Genomic DNA, 17,444 nt, shown 5'->3' with positions numbered 1-17,444 from the left:
ACCAGAAATTATTTCCACTACTAATTAATTACCGTTGAGCTCAAAGGTCCTATTAATAAACAGTTAACGAATGTGTATTTATGACGACGATTTGTGAGACTGGTAAACTTATGATACGTACGATGGTCTTTCGTTCTACACGGTGCATTTCAAGGTCCTGCACCCATCTGTCGGTAAACTGTACCTGGGCTTGTTGCAGTGACCTGAAGTTACTAAACTTCATGAGTGTATGCACTCACTCCAAGAACCGTATGATTATAAATATGCATATAAATATGCTACGATGAGATAGCTGACTTCATCTAACTAGCAAATGTTGTCCAGGCTACGTTGGTGATACAGTTTTTTTTAATGTGTATGATATTTTTGTCATGCGATTTTAAAGCTGGTCCTACAACCGCATCCAAGAATGACATGCAGCTTATCTCAGAACTGTCGGTGAAAACTATTCTTGGAGCTAGGTTTAATTGAGCTGCATTTTAAAGAGGTGCAATTTCACAATTTGTGTATATTTTCTAAGTTAACTATTTTGTCATGTGTTGAGAAAAACACAGATTTTAAAATTACATGGTCTAATATTTACATTTAGCATATAACTGCAACATTATTTTTTCGTTGTTTTTTTTTTTTTTTAAAGACTCGAAAGGACTTGAAATTCAAAGTTTCAGACTTGTGACTTGACTCGGACTTTTACACCAGTGACTTGAGACTCGACTCTGACTTGCCTGACATTACTTGAGACTTGAATTGAGACTTGAGGATAAAGACTTGAGACTTACTTGAGACTTGCAAAACAATGACTTGGTCCCACCTCTGGTCTCCAGTGTCCCCAGTGCAGTCTCCAGTGTCCCCAGTGCAGCATCCCTTAGCACAGTCATCCACTCAATCACCAGCTCCACTTTCCCCTCAACTATCACTACCACCTCTAGCTCAGTCTCCTGTGCACTCACCTCTGGTTCATTCTCCTGTGAAGTCATCAACTCCCCTGCCTACTCCGCTCTCACCACCTCCGTTACAACAGACATCAGTTCAGTCCCCTGTGCCAGTGCAGACGCCCTCAGTTCAGTCTCCCGTGCAGTTATCTACTTCACCACCATCAGTAGCTCAGCTCCCGCTCTCACCCGTGTCTCCAGTAGCTCAGCTCCCGCTCTCACCCGTGTCTCCAGTAGCTCAGCTCCCGCTCTCACCCGTGTCTCCAGTAGCTCAGCTCCCACTCTCACCCGTGTCTCCAGTAGCTCAGTTAGCTGCCCAGCAGCCTCTCTCTGCTCAGTCTCCTGTGTCGCCAGTTTTGCTCATTCACTCCATGCAGAGAGGTAACTTGATTTCTACTCAGGGTACTTTTCATGGTTTAGCCGCCGTTGGCACAGTTGGCCACTCCAGGGCTTCCCCAGAGGCTAGGTCTCAGTCCCCAGCTGATTCTGGACCCCTGAAGTTTAAGCAGCCCCCTAAGAACTGCACCATGTTCGCATTGCCTGGGCAGAGTCAGTGCTCAGTGCAGCGCCAGTTGTCCTCATGTCCGCCAGAGGACTTCATGCCTGTTGGCTTTGTTTTAGCCTCCGCTGGAGGGTCCGAGGGGCCCGTTCAGCCTCCCGTCTCCGCTGGAGGGTCCGAGGGGCCCGTTCAGCCTCCCGTCTCCGCTGGAGGGTCTGAGGGGCCCGTTCAGCCTCCCGTCTCCGCTGGAGGGTCTGAGGGGCCCGTTCAGCCGCCCGCCTCGTCAGCTGGAGGGTCCGAGGGGCCCGTTCAGCCTCCTGTCTCCGCTGGAGGGCCCGAGGAGCCTGTCCAGCCGCCACCTGCGACCGCCTCGTCGTCGCCTGGTCCGGCTGCATCTGCCTGTGCTTCTGCTACGCCTGGGCCAGCCTCTGCCTGTGCTTCTGCTACGCCTGGTCCAGCCGCAGCCTCTGCAGCTCCGCCTGGTCCGGCCTCAGAGTCTTCGTCCTCGTCTGGTCCGGCCTCAGAGTCTTCGTCCTCGTCTGGTCCGGCCTCAGAGTCTTCGTCCTCGTCTGGCCCGGCCTCAGAGTCTTCGTCCTCGTCTGGCCCAGCTTCGTCTTTGGCTTCTGTTTCGCTTGCTGCAGCCCCGTCGTCGCCTGGTCCGGCCCCGTCGTCGCCTGGTCCTGCCTCGACTGGTCCTGTGCCCACCGGGCCATGGCCAGCACGCCTAACACTGGAGAGCCGCCGCTGCCTTCCGCGCGGTCGGCCTCCTGAACTGCTCCGTTGTCTCCTTCGCCGCCGCCGTTGCCTTGCGCACGGCCGGCCTCCTGAACTGTTTCCACGTCGCCGCCGTTGCCTTGCGCACGGCCGGCCTCCTGAACTGTTTCCACGTCGCCGCCGTTGCCTTGCGCACGGCCGGCCCCCTGAACTGCTCTGTGTTTGGGTTGTTTTCTTGGGCTCCGGTGTTTGCTGTGCTCTTCTTTTGTTTTCTGTTCCGAGCCCTCCGTCCTGGGCCCCCGCCGCCCGCCCTGGGTTGTTTTCTGTTTGGTTTTGTTTTTCTGTGTTTGGGCTGTCTGGAGCCAGCCCTTGAGGGGGGGGGGTACTGTCACGGTCCTGGGTCTCCTGACCCAGCGTTTTTAGTTCTTTGTGATTTTTGTATTATTGTACTTGTGTGTGTGATTTATTCTATGGCTTCTAGTTTTGATCCCTTGCCCTTCATGTCTCTCTGTGTCCCCTCTGTTCTGTGTAATTGTGTGTCTTTGCATGTTTGAGTTTCTTGTTTTCTGTCACTCTGCATTGTGCATTATGTTCTCATGGTTGGTTTTTTGTTACTCTCTCTAGTCTAGTCTCTTGTGTTCCCAGCTGAGTATTTCCCTGTGTATTTTGGTTCTTAGACCTCTGCCTTATGGTTTATGTCTCTGTATTTCTTAGTTGCTGTCTCCACTGTGTCAAGTTCGCGTCTCTGTGTGATACTTCCTGTTTTACTTTGATGGTCCGTGTCTCATGTGAATGCGTCCTGCTTTGCTTGTCTCGTCAGTCCTGATTTCTCCCAGCTGTGCCCTCCTTCTGTGTCTCATTCCCCTCGTTACTTCCCAGTGTATTTAAACCCTGTGTTTCTCTGAGTCAGTGTCGCGTCGTCCCTCATGCTGTGTGTGTGGATCTCCCTGTGAGTTCTTAGTTTATGGTTTCCCAGTTTAGTCTAGTTTTGTATGTTTGTTCTACCAGCAAATAAAGCTGTGTTTTGAGTTCACCTCCCCGAGTCTGAGTCCTGCATTTTGGGTCCAACTCCTGCCTGCCGCACAGCGATTCATGACAGAAAGAGCATCAAGGTTTAGGCTGCAGCCAATTCCAATATGCAATTCATATCCTTAGTGCAGCGCACTGCTAAGCTCATGCTACTTGAATGAGAAACTGCAATTTTTTTTTTTTTTTTTTTTTAGAATGTAGTCCAAATGGGATATAATGCATGAACACATGTGAAAGAAACCACCAAATGCATGTTAAAGTAATGCATCTACACTCATATACCTGATTAGATTTCTTGCTTTTGCATATATTACTAACTGTTATGTTGCGATGGTGAAAATTTTGATGTCTTCATAACTTTTCTGCAGCAAAATTAACAGAAATCTACAGAGTATTTGCAGCAAGTAGTCTTCTAAAGCGAGGCCCCTTATTCCTTCAGGTCTTTCCCCTGCATCTTAATTAAGGTCGGCGTGGGAGGGAACTTCTATCAGACAACAAGATTACTGCCATTCTCCTGCTTTGTGGGAACTGGGCTATTGACCCACACATGAATGTCAGGGAGCACAAAGAAGCGAGAGACACACACACACACACACAAAATCCAGAACTCCTTCGTCTTTTCCCTTTCTTCAACCCAGACTACACAGAGACAAGGGGGCATTTATACCCCGATTCTCTATCCCCTCCAGACACTGCAACCAATGGGCTTTTTCATGACATCAGCCTGCTCACATCCTCCAGCCCACATCCAGAGCTATTGACTCAGTTTGGAAGAGAACAATCTGCTCCACTGAAAGACCGGCAGTCTCACTGAAAGCAGCTTTGTGCATCTGAAAAACGTGAAGCTTCTTAAAAGTGTTGACAGGATGTTTAATGTCTGGGTTTTAGGAAAAATAACTGAAAGAGAAATATGATAAATTCACACCTATATATGACATAAAGTGGTGACTTCCTTTTAATATGTAAGAATAAATGAATTAATGTGTATCTTTTTCCAGATTAACGCATCAACACAATATGAAATTCAGAAAGCATACTGCATATATTTATTGCAAGCCCCACTGTGGTTTTAATAAACTTTATAGGGCAGGTGGCTGAAAATCCCCCATTATTTCTTTCTGCTGGAGAACAACAGAAGCAAGCCTCTGCTACAAAAACTCATATTGCATTCATCTATCAGTGTTGACATTGTGGAGGACTATAAATACCTTGGAGTACACATTGACAATAAACTGGACTGGGCTAAAAACACCACAGCACTTTACAGGAAGGGCCAGAGTCGTCTCTATTTTTTGAGGCGACTGAGGTCCTTCAACATCTGCCAGAAAATGCTGAGGATTTTCTATGAGTCTGTGGTGGCCAGTGCGATCCTCTATGCTGTTGCATGCTGGGGGAGCAGGCTGAGGGTCGCAGATGCCAACAGACTTAATAAACTGATCCGTAAGGCCAGCAATGTTGTGGGGATGGAGCTGGACTCCCTCAAGGTGGTGTCGGAGAGGCGGATGCTGTCCAAGATAAAGACAATGTTGGATAACACCTCCCACCCACTCCATGACATGTTGGTCAGTCACAGGAGCTCGTTCAGTGAGAGACTGAGATTACCGAAAAGCACCACTGAACGACACAGGAAATCATTCCTGCCTGTGGCCATCTCCCTGTACAACGCATCCACTTAACACACTGTTTGCTGCTACAACTACACATGTTTCTTTTCCAAATATTTATTTATAAGTGACTTATGTATGTATGTATGTATATATATGTATATATTGTACTATTCTTAGTTAGCGTATTGTCTGTCTTGTCTTAATGTTGGTTTAAAATGGAGCACTGTAACAAAAAATAATTTCCCCCAGGGATCAATAAAGTATTCTGATTCTGATTCTGATTCTGATCTAATTTATTAGCACTTGCTTTGGTTTTTGAGCAGTGCATTATTTCAAGCTGCAGCTCCTGTGGGCTGGACATCAGATCTAGCTCATAGCAGCAGCCACTTTGTTAGAAGGTCGTCTTAAATTTCTGATCAGAATTAGACAAATCAAACACAAATGCTTCCATATTTGCCCACATGCAGGTCTGACTATACCTTTTTCAGTAACCTGTGTTATACTAGATTAAAGTAGATCGCTGTATTAGAACCAAGACCAAAGCTATCACCACGATTGTTTTATCTGAACCAGAGGTGCCGTTGAAATCTCAAGGAGACAGAGAATTTGTGGGCCAAAACCTATGGAATAAACCTCCTCAGGAAAGTTATAAACCTGATTATTTCTTGGTTTAAATGATTTCTAGCTTAAGTGTGAGACCCTGGTATTCGTTCGACTAGTTGATTTTTGTGATCTTTGCAAAGCAATTTACTGTAAAGCACTTTTTAAGACAAGCATTAAACAGTGTTACACAATGATGGCAGTGTTCGTGAAGTGTTTTAAATTTACATGTGTGTGGATAATGTCATGGATAAAAACATAAAAAAGGGATTTGTGTGATTAAAAATCAAATTCACAGATGGCTTAAAACAGTACATCTTCAAGGACTTTTTATCACTCCACACGCTGCCAGTTTATTCCCAATGGACTCCGGTACCTCTGGTCTATGTTTACACTGCTGAAGTAGGCAAACACTTATTGTTCACTGCCATAGAAACAGAGAAGGAAGCCAAACGAAGTAACATCACTCCTACTGTACAGTAAAAAATTTCAAACGAGTTCTTAAACACCATCCCACATAAAAATATGACGGCCCAGAAAGGCCACCCAGCTCGTTATGTAGTCACCCGTGACATGAGCAGGGAGGAGGGAGATGCCTAAATTAGGCCAAACGGTAAATATTTTAGGAAGTCTCATCAATTATTGACAAACGGCTTTACCTTGCTAAGCAGACTACATATCGAGTGTCTTTCCAGTCTCTTCGCTCAGTCCTCTGTTAAATCTATGAATGTGTGCTGCTCTTAAGTACATGTTTTTTTAAAAGTGAAGGAAACTTACAGAGCAGGTTTCCTAGGAAAATTAATGTGGCTGGTTTTGGATTATAACAAAATTGTTCACTGCATATACTTGAACAGAAAGATTAATTATAAAATGGTGAAGAAGGAATAATTTTTAATCTGTATTCATAAATAGCAGGACTTCTACAAAATAAATGAGAAGCTTATGTCGCCTAACACGTGATGTTCAACTGATTTGCAAAGCTGGTGATGTGCTAAATCCTTCACTGCTTGCTCGGTTTAGCTGCTGAAAAGGTGGACCCTGCAGTAATTACATATTGTCTCAAACAAGTTCAGTTAGATCACATTTTGTCTGAGGCAGGAAAAAGGTTTGCTCCCACAGAAACTGAGTCTGAGTCTCTATAAAATGTTGCTAATTTGATGTGTCTTGAAATACGCCTTACATGTACAGAGGAAATTAATGGTTCAGTAATCCAACCGCACAGAAAGGTTAAAGGTCGAGGTGAGCTACAGCTGGAAAACCTTGTGCTTAATGCCTTGTGGAAGAAGAAGCCTCCCCCAGGTTAAGCAAACATCTGTCAGACTTAATTACAGTTTTACTTCACTGTATAAGTCAGCCTCGAAGATAATAAAAAAACATGCACTTTTTTCAGTAAAACCACAGTTCTATGAAAAAATCCTAGTTAGAGTACTTACTAGTGGTGTTTCCAGACATCTGAATGATCAGTTTGCTATCTTTCTCAATCTCCCTAGAATTGAAGGGGCGGACCCGCACCGCCACCTTCACAGAGGCCCCTGCCATGGTGCTGTCTTCTTAGCACCTTGGGGTGCTTTCTGTAATGCCGGTCTGCAAGTCTGTTGAAAGGAGGAGAATATGAATTACAACTGAGTTGCTGCCAATACTAAACTAAAAACTAATGTGCAAACCACTCCCCAAGAAACCCAGAAACTGCAACTTAATCAACTTAAGCAGCATTTTAACAGCTAATTCAAAGTAATGGATAAGCAGTAGAAACAGGACGGCAAAAGGAATGCATACGTGATCTGAATATATAAGTTATAGTCATAAAGTCACTAAAGAGTAGAGAAGGAAGACTGAAACATAGAGTATAGTTAGTAGTATATTTTCTGCCATATTTCAAATTCAAATCCCTTCACGATGACATCATCAGGATCTAAGGGTAAAGAAGCTGACTGTTTACAGCTGTGGGCTCAAAGGGATTACTTGTACATACACCGATCAATTATCTGAAACTTTGTTCATGTTTAATACCACATAAAATGCAGTGATGAACTGTCAAATGGACAAAAAGCTTAACCACAGACAAAAAGTTAGGCCAGCTTACACGACTGATAAATGGGGAGCTGAAAGCTTAAAATTAGATAAAAAATGTCTAAAGGGTTAAAACAACTAAAAGTATTTTAACTACTTTTCAGCGGAGGGAGTGGGATCACTCAATCATCAACGTTTATCCAGTATCCTAATAAGCCAGCATTCTTCTGATTGGCTGCCCCTCGCAAAAAGAGCATGTGAAAAGCAAATGGGTGGGGCCTCGATATGACAGATCAATCTAAAAAAATCAAGCTTTCTGCTCACATGAATTTCTTGAATGCCTGATGACCTCATTATTTCAATTGTTGGTCATGTTTAATATCAACTATTATACAGTTTAGTAAAAGTACAGTTCTAATTTTAACATTGTGAAGAAGGGATACTTGAGTCCATTTCCCAGGCCTACAGAGGCATGTTATATGAAAAAGGTCGGGAACGACTGTCCTTATTACTAGATTTACTGGTTTTATAAACATCCATCAGTTCATAAGTGATCGTCATGCCATAGCAGACTTTTCTAGCATGTGCTCTGTTTGCATAATATTACAAATGTTGTCTTATTTTTGCATTATTTTGTTAGAAATTGTAAAGTTGGAATATTGCATCTTGCGGTTGATGAGACTGGGACAATAGCATAGGGCAGGGCTGAGTGGCTGTAACATGAAAAGACCATGCATGGTCAGCTACAGCCAGGGGAGTAATGGATAATAAAGCAAGCTGTAACAAAAGAAGTGCAGCAGCAGCTAAATGTCAGGCTGTTTCTCTGGATGACAATGGCACTGAAACCAGCCACAAATCCAGGGTCTGGCTCCATTCAGCAGCTCCATTTCACCAACGACTCGTTACGCAGTCACTCAAAAGGCAAAAAAATTACATTCAATAGATTTTAGTGTGTGGTGGGTGGATCAAGTACAAACATGACTCATCAAAATTTTTAATGTGGTTATCAATAAGCTTGACTATGATACAATTAGATTTCAGTGATGCTGCATCAGGTACAGCTATGAATATTAATAAGAGAGTCTGTCATTTCTTTTACTCAACTGATGCCTAAGATTTGGGATCACGTCAGATTTGGTACCAATACTCAGAGCGTGTTCGTGACTCAGATTGTCTTTCATCACTGAATGTAAATCTGCTGTGTCACCCCGATTCCTGGTACATCCTCTCCAGCTGGCACCTGAACAGATTCACTGGCAAGATGCATGCAGGGAACATAGTACAACAGCAAAACAGGTGTGAACTGACTGCAGGCTAAAAATCAGGATTAATAAATGAAAAGGAGCGAATGGTGTACAAGGTGTGCCATAAATCGGCTCTGGTTTTGTTATCTGAAATGGAAAATATTAATCATGTCACAGTGCAACTTGTGCATCTTGTGAAAATATATTTCCACTTCTTTTTTTCCCCTTTCCACATAACATCCATGGTCATAATCTGCTCACACACCAATCAGCTGATGATGGAGCTCAGCTGGGCGGCCACCATTTTCCCAGTGACAAAGACTAAAGTAATGCACATAATGTTTTTGACAAGACTTTAGGCAAATTTTCCTTATTGATTAGGTAACTGTGAATTTATTAAATGCTTTTAAAAAACAAACAACTTTGTTTTTCAGGATGGCAGCAGGTCCATAAAACGCAAGTCATGGACACTGTCGTTATTAAGCTTAAACTGACCATTTTGACTTGATAAAAAACATCATTTATTGCGTCATTTCAGCAGCTTTTGGCGTTATGACACAACACTTTCGCGCACACGTCTACCTCACCTTTCCCCCAATGACAGTGCATTTATTGCTGCCGTCCTGCTCACACAAATAAAAGCCTCTTTATTAAAAATAGACGCAGTTAAATAACAGCACATAGCTGGTGTCAGACAGCAGCTTTAATGCCTCTGTATCGCTCTAGGCTGCCTTTTTCCCGACAATGACAGCCTCTTCAATGGCCGCACCCTAAGCCCATCTCTCCCCAGGAGATTTAACACTAAGTAAATAAAGGCTGCTTCATTAAAACTGCATCAGCACTGTGACAATGGAAACACTGAAAAAAAGCCGCCCTACCTCGACAATGCCAATAACGTGAATTGGCTCTATTTCTCGTGCTCGTCTGTTTTATTGTCCAGCTCCGCGGACACCACCACCACCTCCGCTGCTCTCCTCCAGGTCTGGCACTGCCCCTGCTAACAGCTTCCCTTCTCCATGAAGGGCTGAGGAAGTCACCGCCTGCTGGTGCCTTGTACCTGTACCTCCTCTTCCTCCACCCGTGACTGCCAGTGGGGACTCAAGGAAAACGGAAAGGCAGCTTGGGATGTTCGGCCGAAGCGATCAAAACGGCTCTGTTGTCTCCCTGTCTTTGGCAAGGATGCTCGAGCTCCACTGAGCCAGTGACATCATCACCGAGGGAGGTAACAGCATCAATGCAGTAGTGGGAAGAGAGAGAGAGGGAGAGGCGGAGGCAGGGAGTGGGATTAGTATCCCGCTTATGACCTCTTATGAAAGCTGTAATAGAGAAAACCCTTTTATTAAAGGTAAAACTCGCGGATAGCGGGGGAATTAGTGTTTTTCTCAAGGGGTAAAATCAGCCTGGATTACTTGGAGGATTGTTTTGGAAGCAGTGCATGTGAGGACACACAAACGGTGTTGTACTTGTAAGGTTTAGTAGGTCAGATCAGGGACATCAAGCCGAGAGGAGACAAGTGGCACAAAGCAGGTCGCCGCGCATGGAAACTGAGTGTTCACTGAAACATCCAATACAGCTTCTTAGAGTAGAGCCAGGCCTCGGGAACGGCAAAAAACAACAATATAAGGCCCAAATTTTTTATTTTTCTTGAGATGTGTTTATTTATGACAACGATTTTTGTTTCCGCATTGCAGTTTTAAAGTGTGTCGCTGTATTTTACTGGAGCAAATAATAAACGTTGATTGCTAAACAAACAATACGTGCAGTTTGTTTTTTGACCTTCCTTTTGAAAAGGAAGCAGCTAAATGCACATGCACCTATGTATGTATTCTTTTAAGACATGCAACCCACACTTTAGTTTCCACTTTTATGTAGCTTCTTGAAAAAAAATGAAAATATGTGAAAACTATCATTTCTGGACGATTTGTCATACCTTAATTCCACCCGTGTTCTGTGGATTAGAACATCTGAAACAGGAAAAGCACAGGTTAAGACACTTTTTGACAACCATGACTCAGTTCCATGAAGTGAACTTAATGAGTCTCAGCTTTATAATTATATTAATTGCATTTTCCCAAAATATAGAGATTTTGACTCATGGCAGTAAGAAGCACTGATGTCATATTATGTTTTTCACTGATCAATAAAATTTCAGTTAAATTTTCCTTGAGAGAGAGGACCATTTTTACAGGCAGAAAAACACTGTCTGCTTCAGAGAGATACTCAGATAAACACACAATTTCCATCAGATGGAATGAATGAAAATTCAAAAACTCATCATTCTAGCTCTATTTTTTCAAATTTACTGACTACATTAAGGAGTGACAGTATGCCTATTTGACAAATAAATACTCCATTTAATATGCACAGCAGCATTTTTTTCTACAAGTGCCTTATTTATTACATTTGAAAGCATTTACGCCACACACCACACAGCTGGATCCTCTTAGTTAAGAGTTGTCAGGAAAGGGGGTCTGACAGCTGAAGCCTGTACCTCCCATTCTACTTTTAAATATCCACAAATAAGCCTGCAGTCTGAGCGTGAAGTGCTCTATAACATAATATAAGGTTTAAGATAAGATGTGGCCTTATTATTCAACATTTTGCATGTGAGAAGAAGAATTTTAAATGCAGTTATAGTGACTGGATGTTTACAATTTAGCACTGTTGACAGAGAGCAGTTATTTTTGCTTAATGTGTACATTGAAGGACATATTGTGGTGAAAAATGACTCCAAGATTCCCCTCAGTGCTGCTGGAGGTATCTGCCCAGAAACCATATTTCTAAGAATTTTAGGACTGTCTACAATAACCTCAGTTTTCGTCTGAATTGGTACTAAAAGTGGTAAATAAGAGGCCCCTGAGTCCATAAGAATGCCTTTAATAACCTTTACTAGTGCTCTTATGACGAATTTGAATCTTCTTCATATAATTTATTTTCATCGACCACTAATAATAAAGAATAATTAAGTAATTTCACTGAGAAACTAAATCATATCGACTAAAGCAGAACTATTTAATCAGAAACAGAGAAAAAAGAGCAGATAAAGTACCTGGAGAGAGATGTTTTGTGGATATACTTAAGCATCAGGTTGATAACAGAGATGAGAGAAGAAGAAGAAGCTTCTTTCAGCTGCTCCTTTATTCACACGGCGTCGCCACAGCAGGTAACTTTGCATATTTGAGTCGACACAGCCTTGAAAGAGACTTGTGCCTCCTCCTGGGATCAAACCGGGGAGCTTTTATTTGTTAGGGGAATGTGTAGACACCCTACATCACTGGCAAAAAAAAGATGACAGGATCCTGCTACTGGACAATGAAGATTTAGTGCCTGTAAAGCTCGATGCTAACAGATCAATACATTTTATTTTCACTGACAGCCAGTGTAAAAAATCTTATGTGTATATTTTAAAAAATGAATTTTATTATTTGGCATCTGAGGAGCAGCTTTCTGAACAAATTCTTTTTTTTCTTCCTGAAAATAATTTGCAGCAATTTGCAAAAAGGTTTAGGCAGTAAAAGGCAGTCAACAGGAACTCTTTGTCTGGTGGAAGGATACTTTAACTGCTCAGGTTTCAGCCTCAGTGAAACACAATGCAATTTTGTGACCTTGCTCTTTGCGCAGTCCTACCAGTCCTACTGCTCTCTCTCTCACACACATTTAAACGATGTTTCAGTTTACAAACGGCGCCCCATATAAAATCCCTCTTGGGCTCTCTCTGTCTCATCCACTTCTCTCTCATGCAAATGTTTTATTTAATTCATCAGCATTAAGATTTCACGGTCTAATCTCCTCGCAGAACGAACATGCTTCAAACGGCACACAGAAAATGTAAGTGGTGTGAATCACAGACGTGAATAAAACAGGATGATGTCACTCCCATGAATCACCACATGCTAAACTCGGCAGACACTCCCTGCTGTGTGTACGTTGTTTTTTTTTTAAAGTGGGATGTTTTTATGATTACTTTGGCACACTAGTGTCCACTAGAGGAAAACACAGGAGTCGTGTATTGTGTCCCGATTCGCGATTGAGGTGTGAGACAAAGGACCACTGGTCCAAGTGAGTCCAAACAATGATTTTATTAAACACATGGGAAGATACACACCACTACATTATCAGCATAGATCTCCACTAGAAAGCACACTTCAAATGGCTTTTAAATGTCAGGGTTTACGCCCCTTCTTGCGTCAAGCAGATACATAACATGCATAAGTTACAGTTAATGACAGTCACCACACCTTTTGTTGACAACCTTTAACACATTTTAAGAAGCTTCCGCTCCATGTGTTTCCTGTCGTCGTCCTTTTTTCCACTCTTATCTCTGGAACATCATGAGCACATCCTGTACAAAACTGTTGCTTTTGCAGGTACAAACTGCAGTTACAAGAAAAACATATCTCACCTCTACCCAAGGAATGAGTCTACGTGATGTCTGTGTTTGTAAGCGTGTTATGGATTGACCTTTTTCTGCACTCTGTCATCTTTCACAATAGATCATCTCTTTATGAGCACATTTTGCAATATGTGTAATAACATGATTAAAACTACATGTTTAATAAATGTTTTCAAAAAATGCCACTACTCAAAGCTGAATAAAAATGATATAGAAGAATAAAAAATGATAAAATTCCCACAATTGTTTCTGCCCAGCCTTCCAGCTCTGTTCTGCCATGTCTAAACTCAGTGGCACAGGAGCCTGAATAATTTATTGGTAGAGTGAGCTGTTGCCTCAAACCTTGTGTGACAGACATGCTTTCTTAAAGAGATGCTCTTGGTGTGTACCTATCAGATCGTGTGGAGAAAACCTCCCACCCTCATCACACTTGGAAACAATAATATCATGGCTTGAATATTAAATTTAGAGATGAATTTGAGATCATGTAAAAGGAGGTCATGGTCAGCAAAAACAAAGTGGATGGGTAATGACACATTACTTTTGTTTGTATTGATGTTCATATTTTCATAGGCAAGCTTTTCCTTAAACATTTGCCTTTTCTTTGGCTGTCAGTCACTCCATTGATTGAAGCAAGTGTGTGTACTTTATGTACATTTACGCAGTGTGTGAACACTTCTTCAGTGTGTGAACAACAATCTACTGCTAATAAAGGCAGCTACAAGTGCCTTTTACTACAAGGAGTACACTGAGATTTGACAGGTATTTATATACCACCAGTTCACAACCACAGTTGTCTTTACTGTAAGGATAGTCCCAGGATAGGTCACAGGATAGTCCCCCACGGGCAGCACCTGGCAACACTGGGAAGGAAAAATGCCCTTTTAACAGGACGAGACCTGCAGCAGAACCAGGCTCAAGGAGAGGCAGTGACTGGTTTGGAGGGTGAGAGGAAACCAAAGAGAGAAAAACAAAAGGAGAAATTAGAGACCATGAACAACAAACAGGACATTATACAAACTCTACAGTCTGAGCTACCAGAACTTTTTCTGTAATTTTACACGTTTATTTCTTACAATGTAGCCCAAAGAGTTGTGCTGACAGATTTCTTTCTTTGTCACAGCAGCGTTTTCTTTGTCCTGTGAAAAAACAGTCAAACATGTAACTTCTTTATACTGACTGACTGGTGCGGCCCACTTAAGGTCATAGTGGGCTGTGTTCAGCCCGCAATGTAAAATAAGTTTGACACACCACAGCTAAAGTGTAGCTTTTAAATATTGTCACATGCTACAGTGTAACTAAGAAATGACCCAACAACAAGAACTGACCTGACCTGACAAGAACTAACCTGATTAAAACTCATTTCAATATTAATAATAAAACATATTTGATTAAAAACACACAATCGCAAGTGTTTACCCTAATCCTACCAATACTTCTAAAATCGAGAACTGCAAAATATTTTTTTAAAAAGAAGGTGGGGTTGTAGTACTTCTATAAGTCAGTGCAAAGGTTGTTTTTTTCAACCCCTGTAATGTGATGCCTGAACAGCGCTGGCTTTAAGTTGTGTATCAACACAAACAGACATCCATACGATGATCGGTGGTGATGGTTGGCGCCGCTTTGGAAACAGCAACTGTTGGTTTGAAAGGCCTGCAGTGCCTCCTTGTGGCGGGACTCTTACACTACACTGCAAGATGTCGAGCAGTGTCAGCTGTATGCTAGCAGGTGATAAATGAAAATTTCTGGGGTCACAACGAAGAGCTTACTGCCTTTCTTGCTCAGTCTACAAAATGTGGTACTTAATGGATTGAAAAGAAAAAGATGACACCCTTTAGTTCACACCAGTAGTGATGATTCAGGGTTTTAATTTTGAGCCGGAAAGTATGTTATTAGCCAAAGCTAATAGTTTCTTCTATCTAGCTAGCTATCTAGCTATCTATGCCATTTGGCACGAGCAAGTGTATTTATTACATGGTGGAAATCACTCGAGGCAGATTGTCTCAGACAAGTCATTTAACCTTTGTCCTGTACTTTTATTAACCAGCAAAATTCCAGAGATCAACTGTTCACTCAGCATCAGGAAGTTTTTTATCCAGACTCTAAGTGTCCAGTGAAGCCAGAGTCCAAATTTATACACAACTAAACCAGGATGAGAAACTTCAGCTCTGCTAACAGTTCTATGTAAGTAATTCATGCTGCCTGAGTCAAACACAAAAACCTTCTTATCTCATATTAAAGCTACCATTTGCTCCAGGTTATACATAAACATGTAGAATTTCACATTTGAGCTCATGTTTCCTGTCTTAATGGTTTCAGATAAGTTAAACTCTGTAGTTAAAAGCAAAAGGTAGCCTCTATATGTTCAATGTGTTTTCTTGTGTAATAAAGTGTAATAAATGAGAACCCTAAAGGATTTTAATCACTTCTTCCCTGCACTTACCTACTGTACGATGACACAAATGCTTGCAGCCAGTTCAAAAGCTCCCAGAAATCGGGACTTTATTTAAGAATCAGTCACTTTTAGACTATATAAACATATCACGTATCAACCTTGGTGCTATTTTACAAGCTGAATTGTGGAAACAAAAACAAACAAACAAAACACCCTTTTATAGCAGTCCTTTCAGTCTCCAATATTGATGACAGGTTATGTTTCATTATCACAATGAATACATTTATCAATAAATTCCTCATTAGTGAAGACAATAAATAGTCACTGGTCAAATATACAGTGTGTGTGTGTATACAGTGTGCTTAGCTGATTTTATAAATGCAAAATGTTCTTAAGTAGATAGCATACATACATAGATGTTTACATTGATAAAATACATTCATTAATTGCATCTATTAGCTAGATTTAAATGTAGCAAAATAGATTTGTTATGTGATTTATTAAATTTGATTGCATAAGACTTTCATTACAGGAAGTGATAAAAGAAGTAGAAAGATTCAAGTGATTTAAGGGATTCCTCTGAGGCCTTTGTCATTTGTAGTTTGATGCTTTTAGATTTTATCCTAGGATCACTGAGAAAGCCATGGCACATAAGTAAGGGGTTAAAATTTCAAAAATAAGGTAAGAAAAGGTGCCAAAAGGAGAAAAAAATGTTTAAAAAAATAATGGATTGCATTTATATAGCGCTTTTCGGGGCCCATCCATTCACCATATAGTTCATCTTAATGTAATGTAATGTAAGCTCCAGAGCTGCAATCCTGAGCGCCACTCTCACAATAGCAGTGGTGTTATTGTCAATCAGCTTCCAGATCTTCGGGAAGAAACCAGTGATGGTCTAAAAAAATGTGTAGTGGGTGTAGGTTAAAGAGATATCATAATTACAAAAATATTTTGAATAAAGAATAAAATGTTCTTTTTCTTTTTTCTACTACTTTAAACTGTTCTTACCGAGCTAGTACATATACATTTCTACCACAGTGCTCAAACAGCCCTGCGGTGAAAAGTTACGTTGAAACCAAGCACACAATTGTTTTTCTTGTGACATTAACAATAAGTTTGATGTGTCACATGGCCCTCTTCCTATTGAAAAAACAAAAGTTGTATCCAAGATGGCCAACTTCTAAATGGCCACCATGGTCACCACCCATCTTGAGGAGTTTGCCCCCTCATATATACTAATGTTCCACAAACAGGACTTTAATATCACCAACCATTCCCATGTTATTACGGTGTATCCATATAAATGGCCCACCCTGTCTATTTGACATGGATTTTAATTTAGTGTATGTGAAGTCATCCAAATGAAATCATGTTAAAAAAAAACACATGTATGTGACAATGACCAATTGTCATTCAGGATATTTAAGCTGCCTGTTGATTGAAGAAAAAAACTAGAATATGAAAAACTGAATTTCAGCTCAAACAAACTAAAATCTTGTGGATGAATGCCGCCTACATGTTTGCAACTTGCTTAGGAAGAGATGGAGATACAATCTAACACTCATGCACCCTGAAAATTATCAAGGATTTCTATGGGACAAACTTAAACCAGCCACTGTGACCATTACTGCAGAGCACAATGACCAATCCTGATGGGGACTATGAGGGTTTGTAGTTAAATTCCTGCTCTTGCAGGATCAGTGAGTGTCTGTTTAAAGATAAATCTCATTAACACAATTTTAGATTTCTGCTCCCCATGACATCACCGACAGTTCTGCAGGAGGACAGAACCCCCTGAATTAATCTACCATAATGCTCTGTGTTATGTTATCATGGCAATATGAAGTCAGAAAAATACAAATACAAAAATGCAAAAGAAAACATTTAAAGGAGGACAACAAGACAGGCAGCTGGAAGAGCTTTTGAAGCAGGCAAACTTTTCTGGATTTCTCTTAACTCTTAACTTAACACAAGTCAAAGAGGAAACAAGGAGGCAGCTTGTTGGATTATATCCGAGGACA

General features: G+C 41.4%; 1 protein-coding gene across 7 annotated transcripts in view; it reads right to left on the bottom strand.

Annotated features, from left to right (window-relative positions):
- The window catches only part of kif1aa (kinesin family member 1Aa), a 54,324-nt gene extending 44,501 nt beyond the window's left edge, over positions 1 to 9,823 (bottom strand). For all 7 annotated transcript variants that reach the window (XM_080877936.1, XM_080877938.1, XM_080877937.1 and 4 more), the window contains exons 1-2: positions 9,514 to 9,823; positions 6,815 to 6,973 (exon numbers count right to left, since the gene is read on the bottom strand). In XM_080877936.1, the coding sequence (XP_080734062.1) occupies positions 6,815 to 6,920 (106 nt within the window). In that variant the 5' untranslated portion in view covers positions 6,921 to 6,973; positions 9,514 to 9,823. The remainder of the gene's footprint in view (positions 1 to 6,814; positions 6,974 to 9,513) is intronic.
- Between the last annotated feature and the right edge of the window lie 7,621 nt (positions 9,824 to 17,444).

The sequence above is a fragment of the Rhamphochromis sp. 'chilingali' genome (genome assembly GCF_963969265.1).
Source record: "Rhamphochromis sp. 'chilingali' genome assembly, chromosome: 3".
In the NCBI taxonomy this organism is placed as follows: Eukaryota; Metazoa; Chordata; class Actinopteri; order Cichliformes; family Cichlidae; genus Rhamphochromis; species Rhamphochromis sp. 'chilingali'.
Note: the sequence above shows the minus strand (reverse complement) of the source record. Positions and strands in the feature narration are given on the sequence as shown.